The sequence below is a fragment of the Electrophorus electricus genome, chromosome 16 (genome assembly GCF_013358815.1).
Source record: "Electrophorus electricus isolate fEleEle1 chromosome 16, fEleEle1.pri, whole genome shotgun sequence".
Classification (NCBI taxonomy): Eukaryota; Metazoa; Chordata; class Actinopteri; order Gymnotiformes; family Gymnotidae; genus Electrophorus; species Electrophorus electricus.
Window position 1 is genome coordinate 14395393 of NC_049550.1, and position 20000 is coordinate 14415392.

Below are 20000 nucleotides of genomic sequence, written 5' to 3' on the forward strand. Positions count from 1 at the left end.
AGAAAATTCCACTTCTCGCACACAGCATTCTGTAATCATTCCGCTCAGCTGTTCTTATTCCCGTCGGAAGCATTCCAAACTCCATCCGCTCCGACTCCACTCTGCTGTCTCTGTTTCCCCACTCCTCACTCCCTGCTCCGATCAGGCTTCTGCTTTAATATGCGTTAAAAATCTGAGTTCTTAGTTTGAGACTAAATGAGATAAACACTTTTTATTTTAATAAATATTTTAATAAAGGTGTCGTGTTTTATTGGACTGAAACAAAACCAGCAGTAGGCTGCAAAAATTCTCTCATCGAAAATTGCTTAAACCAAAAACCAATAATATTGTTTAACCTACTGTGCCTCGTGCAGGGACTTGTCCCTGTAGGCCGGAAACTATGTCGTGTTGAGACACATGTCTTTTTACATTCTACAATGAGATCTTGGTGATAATGGTGACCACATGGGTATGTAATGGTGTCATTAAGAGTTTTAATTAGGGCCTTCTGACACCTAGAGAACATCAAGCTTGCAAAAATACAGGGTGCAATTTCATTATTGGCCGTGGTCACATGTTGGACCTTAGAGGTACTGGAGTGAACCCGGAGCAAGAGAAAACACCAGGGCTCCAACTTTATGGAAATCAGCTCCTCACTCAGGGCTGAACTGCATCACTTTGCTCCCACTCTCATTCTATGCTACATACATATACTCATTTACATTTACTGCATTTAGCAGACGCTCTTATCCAGAGCAACTTACAAAGTGCTTTGTCATTTACTCATAGAACACATCCAAGTACAGTACCGTAGGTTAGAGTCCAATATACCAATGAACTAGAATACTGTAGAAATACAGGGATCAATGCTGATACCTAGAAGTACAAAATACATAAGCTCTATCTTAAACAATGATAAGTGCAATAAACAATAAGTACTAGAGTTTGTTAAACATCATAAACAATATCCTACAATAAGTACTCCACACTATACACACACACACACAATATTATACTATACACTATATACTATACTATACTAACTAACTAACTACCTACACACACACACACACACACACTCTTTACTACACTATACACACATATACTCTGTGCTGTACTATACCAAAGGCAGTGGTGGCTCAGCGGTTAAGGTACTTCACAAGTAATCAGAAGGTTGCTGGTTCAAGCCCCACCACTGCCAAGCTGCCACTGTTGGGCCCTTGAGCAAGGCCCTTAACCCTCAACTTGTGTTCAGTCAAAATTCTAAGTCGCTTTGGATCAAAGAGTCAGCTAAATGCTGTAAAATGGAAACATATACACTGAACTATACTATACACACATAAACTATCAGTGCTGAGGACTGATTGAAATCACTGTTTAACAGTATTTGGCATCACTAGTGTACGCTTCAAAACTAAAGTGCCTTTTCCCTGCGTCTTGCCCTGTATCTCCAGGAAGCAGCTAAAGATACTCTGGGGAGGCGCACCACAGTGGAGTCTGGCAGGTTTACTAATTTAGCATTGGTTCCTATTAATGGAACAGACATGTTTACCTCCATGAATATCCTCTTCTACTCTTTTCTGTTCTGTTTCTTCTCACTCCCCCCCTCACTCACCTCCCACGGAGCTGCTCTCCGCTCTTCTCCATGCTTTCGTTCTCCGTGAACTCCATCAGCTCCTGGGCGGCCCGGCCCATGTTGACAGCCGTGGGGCGGGCCGACGTCAGGCGGCACAGAGACTCCCGGATAAAGGTCACGGGGTCGTCGCCCCCGGCGCCCGCCCGTAGCTCCACGGCCAGACTCAGGCAGCCCACGATGGCGATGGCGGGCGCACCGCGCACCTGAGAGGTTAAAGGTCAGCAAACGATAGGGTCACCACTGACAAACCAGTTGGTGTCTTAATAACAGAAGGCACGGGGAAATGTGAAAGACAACTACTGTTCTCTCTCCGTCTGTCACCACACACACCTGGCTCCATCACTACCTCCTTTCTGAACACTTTACTCTCAGCCTGATAACCACTCAGAGCAAAGTCTCCTAAACTGCTCTGTGTACTTAGGAAGGGTTACTAAATGAGGTTTGGGAGGATGTCATCGCTGCACACCTCGGAATGTGTTAATATGCCATCGTGCACATACACAGGAGAAGAAGCTGCCATCATGACATCATTTTATTGTGAGGAAAGGCTGGGTCATTATGACATGCCTGTTGCAGCCAGAACTGACCCCGTAAAGCCTTTGACATCTTTGATGGTACGATTGTGACACAGTAACAGTCCATCTTTGATTGGTTTATAGATCTTGGTTCTGTCTGATGTTGTATGTTTCATCTGGTCAACCATTGAATCTGCTTCTCCAGAGACGCACGGTGGAAAAAAATTATGAATGAGTAGAACAGCCTTTCTGTAGCTGTTTATGAATAAAAACAACAACAACAACAACAACTGGTGTTTGAACAATGAGCTTTTGTTGCCACTGGCAAACCAGCAAGTCCCGTCATTTATGCAGTCCGATAGAGATGAGAGCTTTAGCGGAACGGGATGACATGAACTACAACAGGCGGAATGGGGGCGGGGCGCCAGTTTGATCAATAATGCATGGAGTAGGTTTGCTGTAACGGGGTGCAATGTGCACGACACGCAGAAAACCAACTAATATAATGAATATGGCAATTAAGCGATGATACGACACTCACAGCGTGTTACAAAAAAGTGTATATATATATATATATATATATATATATATATAAAATCCTGTCTACAAAGATGCTTTCAAAAATAAAAGGATTTTAGTTTCTATACTGTTTAAGATGAGGGTAACATAATATGTATAATGTATAATATAGATTCCACATTGTTAAAGGTTTGAGCGACTCTCCAAGCATGCCCTTGGTATCCATCCGTGAACCCCGACGTCAAGCGCACGGCTCGTTTGAGGGCAGCTCAAGTAGCTATGCAAATCACGCACACTCTCACACACACACACTCTCACACGCACGCACGCACGCACACACACACACACACACACACACACACACACACACACACACACACACACACACGCACGCACACGAACAAAAGCGCGACCCCGCGCTCTCGCTTGACACAAAGAAACATCTGCCTAGCGCCTTCGCTTTCTCCACGCGTATCGTGCTGCGTGCAGCGGGATGCGAACGGGGGGGGGAAGAGGCCAACGCGGAAGATGTAAAGGAGCTGGCGTGGCGGTCTCCTCCTACCTTCATGGATTTAATAGCCTCATAGCCGTCCTGCACCGAACGGATCTCCTCGAACACCGTCTCGTGCGGCAGCAGCAGCTGGTTGAGGATCTGTAAAGACCCGATCCGGTACCGGACCGCTTCCAGCGTCATGACCCGCTTCGTGCCTCAACCGCAGCGCTGCTAACCGCTATCAAAGCACGCTCGTTGGGGGTAGTGTCACTGTCTTCGGCGGAGCAGTGGTCTGCTGAAGACGGGGGGAAACGCGACGCGCGAGGTGTGGGTGCGATTTCAGGGGGCTACACGGTGCACCTCAGCAGCGTTCGCTCTCGCGCTGACACACGGAAACCACGCGCTCACTTCGACAGGAAACGGGCTCTTGGCAACGCCCACTTTCGGTCTTCAGGCGCGTTCCCGCTCAGACACGCGAACATGCAACCCAGAGAAGCGAGGGTCTTTTTTTTTTTTTTTTTTTTTTTTTGTGCGAAGGGTTACTAATTTAACATTCAGTGTTTTATCATAGCCGAGGTCTTGGTTTTAAACCAACAAGATATGTTTCAGTAAAAAAAAAAAAAAATAGCCCTCTCATTTTCATTCCAACCACACTGACCTGTGAACTCATGACATGGAGGGAACGATGAAATAAATAATCCTGTTCAACAACTTCTGGCTCATTTGGAACCACATCAACACACCACAAAACGATAACTGTGATATTTTAATGAGTAGTTAAGCCATTTATCCAAAATAATGGACAGTGTCATTCTACATTAAGCATCCGTAGATTTAGCCATCACTAGATGCATACAATATTAAGTTTGCTTTCAAAAATACATTACATACATTAATACATACATTTGTACTGATTGCCATAACCATTATGAAGAAAAAAATGGGAATAAAAAGGTTACAAACCCCAAAGCTTCTGACACTTCTTCTAAATGAGTGAGTGTAAGGTGGAAGGTGGGGGCAGACAGACAGAGACTGTGGTTTTGTGATTGTCTCATTACAAAGAGAAGACAGAAGAATCTTAGAATCGGTGGTTGTCACGGTAACTAGTTCTAGAAAACACAGACTCTAATCCATAAATACCTTGCTGAAGGGACTTTGTGTTATGAAGGCTACATAGTTGCCCACGCTGCTTTCAATAAGTTTAGGGCAGGGTTACTCATCTCTGCACCTGGAAATCCACCAGCCTACAGGGCTTGGCTCCTATCCCAAATTATCACACTCGGTGACCCCGTAAAACAGTGGGGGCCGGCTCCACCCCTGCATGGCGGGCCTTCTGCACACTGGATGAAGTCCTGAGTTAACCACCACTTCTAGGAGGAATGGTGCTGTGCTGTAGTGCCTCCCTCTGGGACCCAGGAGTACTCCTGTTCTACACTACGTCCATGACAGATTACACCCTTAATCTGCTGTTAATACATGTGTATTAGAGAATGTGGGTGACTGACACACACACACACACACACACACACACACACACACACACACACACACACACACACACACACTCGCGCGCATGCAAACACATGCTCATATTGTCAGTGCACAGGGTGACAGAGACACTAAGAAAGAAAAGAGATCTACAGTGATCAGAAACAGTCATACTCCTTCTGCAGGTCTGTAGTGTATGGTAAAAGTGCAAACCATTTAAACTTCATACATTACTTCAGCCTCAAACACTGCCGTAACCTGTGCACTCACATATAAAACACAAAACTAATCTGGGATAAGATCCCCCTACTGGTCATAGAGTCTCATCCAGTATGACATCAAAGCATAAATTGACCTCAGTTCAGCACTAATCACTAATGTCTGCTCATTTAAAAACTCCCAGAGCAATGGTGCTTATTTATGGCCAGACTGGAGTCATATGAATCAACCCCTTCAGAGTCCTGGACTGGGATCAGTGTTTACCCTCGCCACAATGTAATGAATAATGAATCGTGAATATGACCCTGTAGATGCAGGCAGCTGAAATCAGAACTGTACGTTCACTGCTGAAGAGTTTACTGAACACACCCAGAATCCCAGTGTGTGTGTGTGTGTGTGTGTGTGTGTGTGTGTGTGTGTGTGTGTGTGTGTGTGTGTGTGAATCAAAAGACCAGGTGTCTGACAATGACGCTGCAGATTTATAGGAGCAGTCAAAAGGAGGAGTGTGTGTGTACGGCTACCAGGTGAAAGTTGAAGAGTGTGTGTGTGTGCGTGCGTGCGTGCGGGTGTAAGAAAGACCAGTCAAGAAAGGGAGTGTATGTAGGAAACGTGTGTCATTGTGTGACTCGTCTTGTGCTGTGTGGGAACTGTCTACATTACGACTTCAGTTCCCAACATGCTTAGACACCGCGCCTTCTCCTGAGGGATTCCATCTGAGAGGAAGGGGGGGGTAGAGAGAGAAAGAGAGAGAGAGAGAGAGATTGAGTGTAAGTGTGTGTGTGTGCGCGCGCGCATGCAAGGGGGAAGTTAACACATGACCTCAGTAGTAAGGAATCAATGGCAATTTTGTGAACTTACTTCATTTTCCACCATTTTAAGTCTCCCCAGAGCATCTTTAGCTGCTTCCTGCAGAAAGAGAAAAGAAAGAGTGAGAGAAAGAGTGAGAGAATGAGTGAGAGAGAGGGGGGGGGGAAGGGAAGGGGGAATTCAGAGCGGGAATATGTATAACCACATGTGAGACGGAAAAATGGCAACATTTTTATGGTCATTTATTTGTACTGGTGTGTGAGTGTGTGTATGTCTGTCTGTCTGTATTTTTACTCACTCTGTTGCCTTCACTGGAAAACTTTTTCACTGAATCAGCAAGACCATGAGCAAACCTCCTCAACACATTGTCATACTCTGATATAAAGAGAGAGCCACGGAGAGAAGAAAGTGCCACACATGATATTTGTATGGTAAGTAAGATTAGGACTGTGTGTGTGTGTGTGAGAGTGTGTGTGTGTCAGTGAGTGTGTGTGTGTGTGAGTGTGTGTGTGTGTGTGTGTGAGTGAGTGTGTGTGAGAGAGTGAGTGTGTGTGTGAGTGTGTGTGTGTGAGAGTGTGTGTGTGTGAGAGTGTGTGTGTGTGTGTGTGTGTGAGTGTGTGTGAGTGAGAGAGTGTGTGTGAGTGAGAGAGTGTGTGTGAGTGAGAGAGTGTGTGTGTGTGTGAGTGAGTGTGTGTGAGTGAGAGAGTGTGTGTGTGTGTGTGAGAGAGTGAGTGTGTGTGTGAGTGTGTGTGTGTGAGAGTGTGTGTGTGAGTGTGTGTGTGTGTGTGTGTGTGTGAGAGAGAGTGTGTGTGTGTGTGTGTGTGAGTGTGTGTGTGTGGTACCTGCTAGTGTTGCTGAGGATCCTCTCTCCAGGTAGGACTTTTGCCAGTGCAATCGGTGGCAAACTTCCTTATGCTGGTTTATTAGGTCAGGCGGTGGATCCTGCCTGCTTTTCGTATATTCTCCAATCTGTGGAGAGCATAGAGATGACTGACACAAGCTAAACATTTTAAAAATAAGCACAGTAGTATAAAGAACATCATAGAAAGAGTTATACACACACACACACACACTCACACACACTCACACACACACACACACACACACACACACACACACACACACACACACACACACACACACGTGCCCCCTGCGCTCACACAGACCTTCCTCTCAAGTCTTTCTTTGTCATAGTTGAGGAGGCTGAAGCTGTGGAGTTTATATTGAGGAGGAGAGAAACTGGAACAGACAGAAAAAAACCAGGATAAGACAAACTCACTCAAGTTTCATGTCTGGTTTATTCGTCACATACATAGTCATACTCAGTATAACTCACACACACACACACACACACACACACACACACACACACACACACACACACACACACACACACACACACACACTCACTCATACACACACACACACACTCACACACACACACACACACACACACACTCACTCATACACACACACACACTCACACACACTCACTCATACACACACACACACACTCACTCACACTCATACACACACACACACACACACACACACACATACACTCACACACTCATACACACACACACACTCTCACACACACACACACACACACACACACACACACACACACACACACACACTCATACACACACACACACACTCACACACACACACTCATACACACACACTCATACACTCATACACACACACTCATACACTCATACACACACATACACACACTCTCATACACTCACACACACTCACTCATACACTCTCACGCACTCACTCACTCATGCACGCACTCACTCACTCACTCACGCACGCACTCACTCACGCACTCACGCACTCTCACTCACTCACTCACTCACGCACGCACTCACTCACTCACGCACTCACTCACTCACTCACGCACACGCGCACTCACTCACGCACACGCACACACTCACTCACACTCACTCACGCACGCACTCACTCACGCACACACACTCACTCACACACTCACTCACGCACACACTCACGCACGCACTCACGCACTCACTCACGCACGCACGCACTCACGCACGCACGCACTCACTCACGCACGCACACACTCACTCACGCACGCACACACTCACTCACGCACTCGCACGCACGCACACACTCACTCACGCACTCACTCACGCACGCACACACTCACTCACGCACTCGCACGCACGCACTCGCACTCACGCACGCACTCACTCACGCATGCACGCACTCACTCACTCACTCACGCATGCACGCACTCACTCACGCATGCACGCACGCACTCACTCACGCATGCACGCACTCATGCACGCACTCACTCACTCACTCACGCATGCACGCACACACTCACTCACGCACGCACGCACTCACGCACGCACGCACTCACTCGCACTCACTCACGCACGCACTCGCACTCACTCACTCACTCACGCAAGCACGCACTCACTCACGCATGCACGCACACTCACGCACGCACTCACGCATGCACTCACTCACTCACGCACGCACGGTCACTCACTCACGCACTCACGCACGCACTCACTCACGCACGCACTCACTCACGCACGCGCGCACTCACGCACGCGCGCACTCACGCACGCGCACACTCACGCACGCGCACACTCACTCACTCACTCACGCACGCACTCACTCACTCACGCACGCACTCACTCACGCACACTCACTCACGCACACACTCACTCACGCACACACTCACTCACGCACACACTCACTCACGCACACACTCACTCATGCACACACAGAGGCCGTTACCTTGTCTGAATTTTCTTTCCATGATCATCGCGAGGTTTAGATTTGGGCGCGGGAGCCTATGAAACAGAAACGGAACTGTACATTTCCACAATACCCTCTTTCCTCTCGTGCCTCCTCTCTCCTTCCACCTCCTCCATCTTGCCCTTCGTGTCCTCCTTTATTCTTTTACTCGCTACTTCTTTCTTGGATCACCTGTCTGGCTTAACATGCCGAGCGGTAAAAGCACGTAACATATACCACGCAGGAGAAGGCAAGTACAGCCAGCGAGAGGCACGTGGAACAGTTTCCTCATACACTTTCCCTCCTCAAATTTCGCTGTACGTGTGCCGAGTGTGTGCGTATGTGCGTGCCCACACACACACGAGCAGACATAATCAAACACCAATTCTTCAATCACATGACTTAACAAGGTATGATCTAGAAGTGTAACAGATAGACCTAGGTGAGTGTGTGTCAAGGTACTGGTAGCAGCACTGAGCAGTGTGTCGTGCGCTGTGGTGTGTAGTGTGCAAAAGTGTGTCGTACGCTGTGGTGTGTAGTGTGCAAAAGTGTGTCGTGCGCTGTGGTGCGCTGCGGTGTGTAGTGCGCAATAGTGTCGTGCGCTGCGGTGTGTAGTGCGCAATAGTGTCGTGCGCTGCGGTGTGTAGTGCGCAATAGTGTCGTGCGCTGCGGTGTGTAGTGCGCAATAGTGTCGTGCGCTGCGGTGTGTAGTGCGCAATAGTGTCGTGCGCTGCGGTGTGTAGTGCGCAATAGTGTCGTGCGCTGCGGTGTGTAGTGTGCAATAGTGTCGTGCGCTGCGGTGTGTAGTGCGCAATAGTGTCGTGCGCTGCAGTGTGTAGTGCGCAATAGTGTCGTGCGCTGCGGTGTGTAGTGCGCAATAGTGTTGTGCGCTGCAGTGTGTAGTGTGCTGCGGTGTGTAGTGCGCAATAATGTCGTGCGCTGCGGTGTGTAGTGTGCAATAGTGTTGTGCGCTGCGGTGTGTAGTGCGCAATAGTGTTGTGCACTGCAGTGTGTAGTGCGCTGCGGTGTGTAGTGTGCAATAGTGTTGTACGCTGCAGTGTGTAGTGCGCAATAGTGTCGTGCGCTGCGGTGTGTAGTGTGCAATAGTGTTGTGCGCTGCAGTGTGTAGTGTGCTGCGGTGTGTAGTGTGCAATAGTGTCGTGCGCTGCGGTGTGTAGTGTGCAATAGTGTTGTGCGCTGCAGTGTGTAGTGCGCTGCGGTGTGTAGTGCGCAATAGTGTCGTGTGCTGCGGTGTGTAGTGTGCAATAGTGTTGTGCGCTGCAGTGTGTAGTGCGCTGCGGTGTGTAGTGCGCAATAGTGTCGTGTGCTGCGGTGTGTAGTTTGCAATAGTGTTGTGCGCTGCAGTGTGTAGTGCGCTGCGGTGTGTAGTGCGCAATAGTGTCGTGTGCTGCGGTGTGTAGTTTGCAATAGTGTTGTGCGCTGCAGTGTGTAGTGCGCTGCGGTGTGTAGTGCGCAATAGTGTCGTGCGCTGCGGTGTGTAGTGTGCAAAAGTGTTTCGTGCGCTGCAGTGTGTCGTGCGCTGCGGTGTGTAGTGCGCAATAGTGTCGTGCGCTGCGGTGTGTAGTGCGCTATAGTGTCGTGCGCTGCAGTGTGTAGTGCGCAATAGTGTCGTGCGCTGCAGTGTGTAGTGCGCAATAGTGTCGTGCGCTGCGGTGTGTAGTGTGCAATAGTGTCGTGCGCTGCGGTGTGTAGTGCGCAATAGTGTCGTGCGCTGCAGTGTGTAGTGCGCAATAGGGTTGTGCACAATAGTGTCATGCGCTGCAACGTGTAGTGCTCTGTGTACTGTGCTGTGTTCTGGGAGTTTGCAGTGTTCTGTGCGCTGCAGTCAGGGGAGACAAATCACTCAGGCTCCGATCGAGCCACCACAAGGTGCCTGCCTGTAAGGCAGAACACTTGGTTTTCGAACACTTCCTGCTATTATGGACTTTGGTTACCGGATTTAATATGCGCCTTTTCATCTCTTAATTGGCGTAAGCAGGAGAACAGGGTGCAATTGTGCGCTGCGTGCAGGGACGTGTTGCACAGTGAGGTGGTGTCTGGTTTCTTCACATCTGGGATAGCTTTAGGGCTTACATTTCTGGCTTAGACCAGATTTACAGTAAGGGCCCTGTTCTGACAGCCCTGCTGGGTGTGTGGGTATGTGCTCCTCTCTACTCCTAACCACTCCTGCATGTAATGTTAAAACTAGTTTAAGTCTCTTCCCCTCCATTTTTAGCTCTATGTCTCCACCTATGTACAGATGCTGGGTTCTCCTTTTCTTTATGCATTCACACTCACTCCCTGTATGTAGGTACATATGTGTTCTATCTTCCTATGTGTATGTGTACATACGTGTTCCCTTTCCCTGTGTGTATACATGCGTGTTTTCTCTCCGTGTTTGTGTCTACATACAGGCTCTCTCTTCCTGTGTGTGTGTGTATATATATATGTGTTCTCTATCCCTGTGTGTGTGTATATATGTGTATGTACATTCATGTTCTCTCTGTCTGTGTATATTTGTGTGTGTGTAAATACTTACATGTTCTCTGCCCCATGTGAATGTGTACATACGTGTTCCCTCTCCGTGTGTGTGATGTGTACATACGTGTTCCCTCTCCCTGTGTGTGTGTGTGTGTGTACATACGTGTTCCCTCTCCCTGTGTGTGTGTGTGTGTGTGTACATACGTGTTCCCTCTCCCTGTGTGTGTGTGTACATATGTGTTCCCTCTCCGTGTGTGTGTGTACATATGTGTTCCCTCTCCCTGTGTGTGTGTGTACATATGTGTTCCCTCTCCGTGTGTGTGTGTACATATGTGTTCCCTCTCCCTGTGTGTGTGTGTACATATGTGTTCCCTCTCCCTGTGTGTGTGTGTACATACGTGTTCCCTCTCCCTGTGTGTGTGTGTGTGTACATACGTGTTCCCTCTCCCTGTGTGTCCATACGTGTTCCCTCTCCGTGTATGTGTCCATACGTGTTCCCTCTCCCTGTGTGTGTCCATACGTGTTCCCTCTCCCTGTGTGTGTGTGTCCATACGTGTTCCCTCTCCCTGTGTGTGTGTGTCCATACGTGTTCCCTCTCCCTGTGTGTGTGTGTCCATACGTGTTCCCTCTCCCTGTGTGTGTGTGTGTCCATACGTGTTCCCTCTCCCTGTGTGTGTGTGTACATACGTGTTCCCTCTCCCTGTGTGTGTGTGTACATACGTGTTCCCTCTCCCTGTGTGTGTGTGTACATACGTGTTCCCTCTCCCTGTGTGTGTGTGTGTACATACGTGTTCCCTCTCCCTGTGTGTGTGTGTACATACGTGTTCCCTCTCCCTGTGTGTGTGTGTACATACGTGTTCCCTCTCCCTGTGTGTGTGTGTACATACGTGTTCCCTCTCCCTGTGTGTGTGTACATACGTGTTCCCTCTCCCTGTGTGTGTGTGTGTGTGTACATACGTGTTCCCTCTCCCTGTGTGTGTGTGTGTGTGTGTGTGTGTGTACATACGTGTTCCCTCTCCGTGTGTGTGTGTACATACGTGTTCCCTCTCCCTGTGTGTGTGTGTGTACACACGTGTTCCCTCTCCCTGTGTGTGTGTGTGTACACACGTGTTCCCTCTCCCTGTGTGTGTGTGTGTGTGTGTACACACACGTGTTCCCTCTCCCTGTGTGTGTGTGTGTGTGTGTACACACACGTGTTCCCTCTCCCTGTGCGTGTGTACATATGTGTTCCCTCTCCCTGTGTGCGTGTACATAAGTGTTTCATCTCCCTGTGTGCGTGTACATACGTGTTCCATCTCCCTGTGTGCGTGTACATACGTGTTCCATCTCCCTGTGTGTGTACATACGTGTTCCATCTCCCTGTGTGTGTACATACGTGTTCCATCTCCCTGTGTGTGTACATACGTGTTCCATCTCCCTGTGTGTGTGTACATACGTGTTCCATCTCCCTGTGTGCGTGTACATACGTGTTCCATCTCCCTGTGTGCGTGTACATACGTGTTCCATCTCCCTGTGTGCGTGTACATACGTGTTCCATCTCCCTGTGTGCGTGTACATACGTGTTCCATCTCCCTGTGTGCGTGTACATACGTGTTCCATCTCCCTGTGTGCGTGTACATACGTGTTCCATCTCCCTGTGTGCGTGTACATACGTGTTCCATCTCCCTGTGTGTGTGTACATACGTGTTCCATCTCCCTGTGTGTGTGTACATACGTGTTCCATCTCCCTGAGTGTGTGTACATACGTGTTCCATCTCCCTGTGTGTGTGTACATACGTGTTCCATCTCCCTGTGTGTGTGTGTGTGTGTGTACATACGTGTTCCATCTCCCTGTGTGTGCGCGCGCGTGTGCATATGTGTACATACGTGTTCCCTCTCCCCGTATGTGTGTACATACGTGTTCCCTCCCTGTATGAGTGTGTTTGTGTGTGTACATACATGTTCCCTCTCCCTGTGTCTGTGTGTGTGTGTGTATGCATACGTGTTCCCTCTCCCTGTGTGTGTGTGTGTATGCATACGTGTTCCCTCTCCCTGTGTGTGTGTATGTGTACATGTGTACATACGTGTTCCCTCTCCCTGTGCATGTGTATGTGTACATACGTGTTCCCGCTCCCTGTGTGTGTGTGTGTACATACGTGTTCCCTCTCCCTGTGTGTGTGTATGTATACATACGTGTTCCCTCTCCCTGTGTGTGTGTATGTATACATACGTGTTCCCTCTCCCTGTGTCTGTGTGTGTGTGTATAAATACGTGTTCCCTCTCCCTGTGTGTGTGTGTGTGTGTGCATACGTGTTCCCTCTCCCTGTGTGTGTGTGTATGCATACGTGTTCCCTCTCCCTGTGTGTGTGTGTATGTGTACATGTGTATACATACGTGTTCCCTCTCCCTGTGTGTGTGTATACATACGTGTTCCCTCTCCCTGTGTGTGTGTGTACATACGTGTTCCCTCTCCCTGTGTGTGTGTGTGTGTGTGTATACATACGTGTTCCCTCTCCGTGTGTGCGTGTGTATACATACGTGTTCCCTCTCCGTGTGTGCGTGTGTGTACTTACGTGTTCCCTCTCCCTGTGTGTGTGTGTGTACTTACGTGTTCCCTCTCCCTGTGTGTGTGTGTACTTACGTGTTCCCTCTCCCTGTGTGTGTGTGTGTGTACATACGTGTTCCATCTCCCTGTGTGTGTGTGTACATACGTGTTCCATCTCCCTGTGTGTGTGTGTGTGTGTACATACATGTTCCCTCTCCCTGTGTGTGTACATACGTGTTCCCTCTCCCTGTGTGTGTGTGTGTGTGTGTGTATAAATACGTGTTCCCTCTCCCTGTGTGTGTGTGTGTGTACATACGTGTTCCCACTCCCTGTGTGCGTGTGTGTGTGTGTGTGTGTGTGTGTGTACAAACATGTTCGCTCTCCCTGTGTGTGTGTGTGTACATACGTGTTCCCTCTCCCTGTGTGTATACGTGTTCCCTCTCCCTGTGTGTGTGTGTATACGTGTTCCCTCTCCCTGTGTGTGTGTGTGTACATACGTGTTCCCTCTTCCCGTGTGTGTACATACGTGTTCCCTCTCCCTGTGTGAGTGTACATACATGTTCCCTCTCCCTGTGTGAGTGTGTGTGTGTGTGTACATACATACGTGTTCCCTCTCCCTGTGTGTGTGTGTACATACGTGTTCCCTCTCCCTGTGTGTGTGTACATACCCCCGTGTGTATGTACACACACACTCCCCGTGTGTGTGAGTGTGTGTGTGTACATACATACGTGTTCCCTCTCCCTGTGTGTGTGTGTGTGTGTGTGTGGACATACATGTTCCCTCTCCCTGTGTGTGTGTGTGTGGACAAACATGTTCCCTCTCCCTGTGTGTGTGTGTGTGTGTGTGTGTGTGTACATACGTGTTCCCTCTCCCCGTGTGTGTACATACGTGTTCCCTCTCCCCGTGTGTGTACATACGTGTTCCCTCTCCCTGTGTGTGTGTGTGTGTGTACATACATATGTGTTCCCTTTCCCTGTGTGTGTGTGTACGTACATATGTGTTCCCTTTCCTTGTGTGTGTGTACATACGTGTTCCCTCTCCGTGTGTGCGTGTGTACATACATACGTGTTCCCTCTCCCCGTGTGTGTACATACGTGTTCCCTCTCCCCGTGTGTGTACATACGTGTTCCCTCTCCCTGTGTGTGTGTGTGTGTGTACATACATATGTGTTCCCTTTCCCTGTGTGTGTGTGTACGTACATATGTGTTCCCTTTCCTTGTGTGTGTGTACATACGTGTTCCCTCTCCGTGTGTGCGTGTGTACATACGTGTTCCCTCTCCCCGTGTGTGTGTGCGTGTGGACATACGTGTTCCCTCTCCCCGTGTGTGTGTGTGTGTGTACATACATGTTCCCTCTCCCTGTGTGTGTGTACATACGTGTTCCCTTTCCCTGTGTGTGTGTGTACATACATGTTCCGTTTCCCTGTGTGTGTGTGTACATATGTGTTCCCTTTCCCTCTGTGTGTGTGTGTGTGTGTGTGTGTATATACATACGTGTTCCCTTTCTCTTTGTGTATGTGTGTACATACGAGTTCCCTCTCCCTGTGTGTGTGTGTGTGTGTGTCCATACGTGTTCCCTCTCCCTGTGTGTGTGTCCATACATGTTCCCTCTCCCTGTGTGTGTTTCCATACGTGTTCCCTCTCCCTGTGTGTGTGTACATACGTGTTCCCTCTCCCTGTATGTGTGTGTGTCCATACGTGTTCCCTCTCCCTGTGTGTGTGTCCATACATGTTCCCTCTCCCTGTGTGTGTTTCCATACGTGTTCCCTCTCCCTGTGTGTGTGTACATACGTGTTCCCTCTCCCTGTGTGTGTGTGTGTATGTGTACATGTGTACATACGTGTTCCCTCTCCCTGTGCATGTGTACGTGTACATACGTGTTCCCTCTCCCTGTGTGTGTGTGTACATACGTGTTCCCGCTCCCTGTGTGTGTGTGTACATACGTGTTCCCGCTCCCTGTGTGTGTGTACATACGTGTTCCCTCTCCCTGTGTGTGTGTGTCCATACGTGTTCCCTCTCCCTGTGTGTGTGTGTCCATACGTGTTCCCTCTCCCTGTGTGTGTGTGTGTGTGTGTCCATACGTGTTCCCTCTCCCTGTGTGTGTGTGTGTGTCCATACGTGTTCCCTCTCCCTGTGTGTGTGTGTACATACGTGTTCCCTCTCCGTGTGTGTGTGTACATACGTGTTCCCTCTCCCTGTGTGTGTGTGTACATACGTGTTCCCTCTCCCTGTGTGTGTGTGTACATACGTGTTCCCTCTCCCTGTGTGTGTGTGTACATACGTGTTCCCTCTCCCTGTGTGTGTGTACATACGTGTTCCCTCTCCCTGTGTGTGTGTGTAAATACGTGTTCCCTCTCCCTGTGTGTGTGTGTACATACGTGTTCCCTCTCCCTGTGTGTGTGTGTACATACGTGTTCCCTCTCCCTGTGTGTGTGTGTACATACGTGTTCCCTCTCCCTGTGTGTGTCCATACGTGTTCCCTCTCCCTGTGTGTGTCCATACGTGTTCCCTCTCCCTGTGTGTGTCCATACGTGTTCCCTCTCCCTGTGTGTGTGTGTACATACGTGTTCCCTCTCCCTGTGTGTGTGTGTACATACGTGTTCCGTCTCCCTGTGTGTGTGTGTACCTACGTGTTCCGTCTCCCTGTGTGTGTGTGTACCTACGTGTTCCCTCTCCCTGTGTGTGTGTGTACCTACGTGTTCCCTCTCCCTGTGTGTGTGTGTACCTACGTGTTCCCTCTCCCTGTATGTGTGTGTGCATACGTGTTCCCTCTCCCTGTGTGTGTGTGTGCATACGTGTTCCCTCTCCCTGTGTGTGTGTGTACATACGTGTTCCCTCTCCGTGTGTGTGTGTGTACATACGTGTTCCCTCTCCCTGTGTGTGTGTACATACGTGTTCCCTCTCCCTGTGTGTGTGTGTACATACGTGTTCCCTCTCCCTGTGTGTGTGTGTACATACGTGTTCCCTCTCCCTGTGTGTGTGTGTACATACGTGTTCCCTCTCCCTGTGTGTGTGTGTGTACATACGTGTTCCCTCTCCCTGTGTGTGTGTGTGTACATACGTGTTCCCTCTCCCTGTGTGTGTGTGTGTACATACGTGTTCCCTCTCCCTGTGTGTGTGTGTGTACATACGTGTTCCCTCTCCCTGTGTGTGTGTGTACATACGTGTTCCCTCTCCCTGTGTGTGTGTGTGCATACGTGTTCCCTCTCCCTGTGTGTGTGTGTACATACGTGTTCCCTCTCCCTGTGTGTGTGTGTACATACGTGTTCCCTCTCCCTGTGTGTGTGTGTGTGTGTGTGTGTACATACGTGTTCCCTCTCCCTGTGTGTGTGTGTGTGTACATACGTGTTCCCTCTCCCTGTGTGTGTGTGTGTGTACATACGTGTTCCCTCTCCCTGTGTGTGTGTGTGTGTACATACGTGTTCCCTCTCCCTGTGTGTGTGTGTACATACGTGTTCCCTCTCCCTGTGTGTGTGTGTACATACGTGTTCCCTCTCCCTGTGTGTGTGTGTGTGTACATACGTGTTCCCTCTCCCTGTGTGTGTGTGTACATACGTGTTCCCTCTCCCTGTGTGTGTGTGTGTGTGTGTGTGTACATACGTGTTCCCTCTCCCTGTGTGTGTGTGTGTACATACGTGTTCCCTCTCCCTGTGTGTGTGTACATACGTGTTCCCTCTCCCTGTGTGTGTGTGTGTGTGTACATACGTGTTCCCTCTCCCTGTGTGTGTGTGTGTGTACATACGTGTTCCCTCTCCCTGTGTGTGTGTGTGTGTACATACGTGTTCCCTCTCCCTGTGTGTGTGTGTGTGTACATACGTGTTCCCTCTCCCTGTGTGTGTGTGTGTACATACGTGTTCCCTCTCCCTGTGTGTGTGTACATACGTGTTCCCTCTCCCTGTGTGTGTGTACATACGTGTTCCCTCTCCCTGTGTGTGTGTACATACGTGTTCCCTCTCCCTGTGTGTGTGTGTGTGTGTGTGTACATACGTGTTCCCTCTCCCTGTGTGTGTGTACATACGTGTTCCCTCTCCCTGTGTGTATACGTGTTCCCTCTCCCTGTGTGTGTGTGTATACGTGTTCCCTCTCCCTGTGTGTGTGTGTGTACATGCGTGTTCCCTCTTCCCGTGTGTGTACATACGTGTTCCCTCTCCCTGTGTGAGTGTACATACATGTTCCCTCTCCCTGTGTGAGTGTGTGTGTTTGTGTACATACATACGTGTTCCCGCTCCCTGTGTGTGTGTGTACATACGTGTTCCCTCTCCCTGTGTGTGTGTACATACCCCCGTGTGTATGTACACACACACTCCCCGTGTGTGTGTGAGTGTGTGTGTACATACATACGTGTTCCCTCTCCTTGTGTGTGTGTGTACATACGTGTTCCCTCTCCCTGTGTGTGTGTGTGTGTGTGTGTGTGGACATACATGTTCCCTCTCCCTGTGTGTGTGTGTGTGTGTGTGTGGACATACATGTTCCCTCTCCCTGTGTGTGTGTGTGTGGACAAACATGTTCCCTCTCCCTGTGTGTGTGTGTGTGTGTGTGTGTGTGTGTACATACGTGTTCCCTCTCCCCGTGTGTGTACATACGTGTTCCCTCTCCCTGTGTGTGTGTGTGTGTGTACATACATATGTGTTCCCTTTCCCTGTGTGTGTGTGTGTACATATGTGTTCCCTCTCCCTGTGTGTGTGTACATACGTGTTCCCTCTCCCTGTGTGTGTGTGTACATACGTGTTCCCTCTCCCTGTGTGTGTGTGTACATACGTGTTCCCTCTCCCTGTGTGTGTGTGTACATACGTGTTCCTTCTCCCTGTGTGTGTGTGTACATACGTGTTCCTTCTCCCTGTGTGTGTGTGTGTGTACATACGTGTTCCCTCTCCCTGTGTGTGTGTGTGTGTGTATGTGTACATGTGTACATACGTGTTCCCTCTCCCTGTGCATGTGTACGTGTACATACGTGTTCCCTCTCCCTGTGTGTGTGTGTACATACGTGTTCCTTCTCCCTGTGTGTGTGTGTGTGTACATACGTGTTCCCTCTCCCTGTGTGTGTGTGTATGTATACATACGTGTTCCCTCTCCCTGCCTGTGTGTGTACATATGTGTTCCCTCTTCCTGTGTGTGTGCGCGCGCGCGCGCATGTACAGACGTGCTCCCTCTCCCTGTGTGTGTGTGTGTGTGTATATGTGTGTGTACATACGTGTTCCCTCTCCCTGTGTGTGTGTGTGTGTGTACATACGTGTTCCTTCTCCCTGTGTGTGTGTGTGTGTACATACGTGTTCCTTCTCCCTGTGTGTGTGTGTGTACATACGTGTTCCCTCTCCCTGTGTGTGTGTGTGTACATACGTGTTCCCTCTCCCTGTGCATGTGTACGTGTACATACGTGTTCCCGCTCCCTGTGTGTGTGTGTACATACGTGTTCCCTCTCCCTGTGTGTGTGTGTACATACGTGTTCCCTCTCCCTGTGTGTGTGTGTACATACGTGTTCCCGCTCCGTGTGTGTGTACATACGTGTTCCCGCTCCCTGTGTGTGTGTGTACATACGTGTTCCCTCTCCCTGTGTGTGTGTGTACATACGTGTTCCTTCTCCCTGTGTGTGTGTGTGTGTACATACGTGTTCCTTCTCCCTGTGTGTGTGTGTGTGTACATACGTGTTCCCTCTCCCTGTGTGTGTGTGTGTATGTGTACATGTGTACATACGTGTTCCCTCTCCCTGTGCATGTGTACGTGTACATACGTGTTCCCACTCCCTGTGTGTGTGTGTACATACGTGTTCCCTCTCCCTGTGTGTGTGTGTGTATGTATACATACGTGTTCCCTCTCCCTGTGTGTGTGTACATACGTGTTCCCTCTCCCTGTGTGTGTGTACATACGTGTTCCCTCTCCCTGTGTGTGTGTGTGTGTGTGTATACATACTTGTTCCCTCTCCCTGTGTGTGTGTGTGTACATACGTGTTCCCTCTCCCTGTGTGTGTGTGTGTGTGTACATACGTGTTCCCTCTCCCTGTGTGTGTGTGTGTGTACATACGTGTTCCCTCTCCCTGTGTGTGTGTACATACGTGTTCCCTCTCCCTGTGTGTGTGTGTACATACGTGTTCCCTCTCCCTGTGTGTGTGTACATACGTGTTCCCTCTCCCTGTGTGTGTGTACATACGTGTTCCCTCTCCCTGTGTGTGTGTACATACGTGTTCCCTCTCCCTGTGTGTGTGTACATACGTGTTCCTTCTCCCTGTGTGTGTGTACATACGTGTTCCCTCTCCTTGTGTGTGTGTGTGTGTGTACATACGTGTTCCCTCTCCCTGTGTGTGTGTGTGTGTACATACGTGTTCCCTCTCCCTGTGTGTGTGTGTGTGTGTGTGTGTGTGTGTGTACATACGTGTTCCCTCTCCCTGTGTGTGTGTGTGTGTGTACATACGTGTTCCCTCTCCCTGTGTGTGTGTGTGTACATACGTGTTCCCTCTCCCTGTGTGTGTGTGTGTGTACATACGTGTTCCCTCTCCCTGTGTGTGTGTGTGTGTACATACGTGTTCCCTCTCCCTGTGTGTGTGTGTACATACGTGTTCCCTCTCCC

At 49.4% G+C, this 20000-nt stretch overlaps 2 protein-coding genes across 2 annotated transcripts in view; both read right to left on the reverse strand.

The window, feature by feature from the left end:
* mri1 (methylthioribose-1-phosphate isomerase 1) overlaps positions 1-3663 on the reverse strand; it is an 11178-nt gene extending 7515 nt beyond the window's left edge. The window contains exons 1-2 of the mRNA XM_027031493.2: positions 3212-3663; positions 1595-1818 (exon numbers count right to left, since the gene is read on the reverse strand). Of these exons, the coding sequence (XP_026887294.1) occupies positions 1595-1818; positions 3212-3343 (356 nt within the window). The 5' untranslated portion in view covers positions 3344-3663. The remainder of the gene's footprint in view (positions 1-1594; positions 1819-3211) is intronic.
* A 226-nt stretch (positions 3664-3889) lies between these two features.
* cc2d1a (coiled-coil and C2 domain containing 1A) overlaps positions 3890-20000 on the reverse strand; it is a 28493-nt gene continuing 12382 nt past the window's right edge. Inside the window, exons 24-29 of the mRNA XM_035535001.1 lie at positions 8435-8490; positions 6823-6895; positions 6499-6625; positions 5955-6031; positions 5708-5755; positions 3890-5562 (exon numbers count right to left, since the gene is read on the reverse strand). Coding sequence (XP_035390894.1) covers positions 5530-5562; positions 5708-5755; positions 5955-6031; positions 6499-6625; positions 6823-6895; positions 8435-8490 — 414 coding nt within the window. The 3' untranslated portion in view covers positions 3890-5529. The remainder of the gene's footprint in view (positions 5563-5707; positions 5756-5954; positions 6032-6498; positions 6626-6822; positions 6896-8434; positions 8491-20000) is intronic.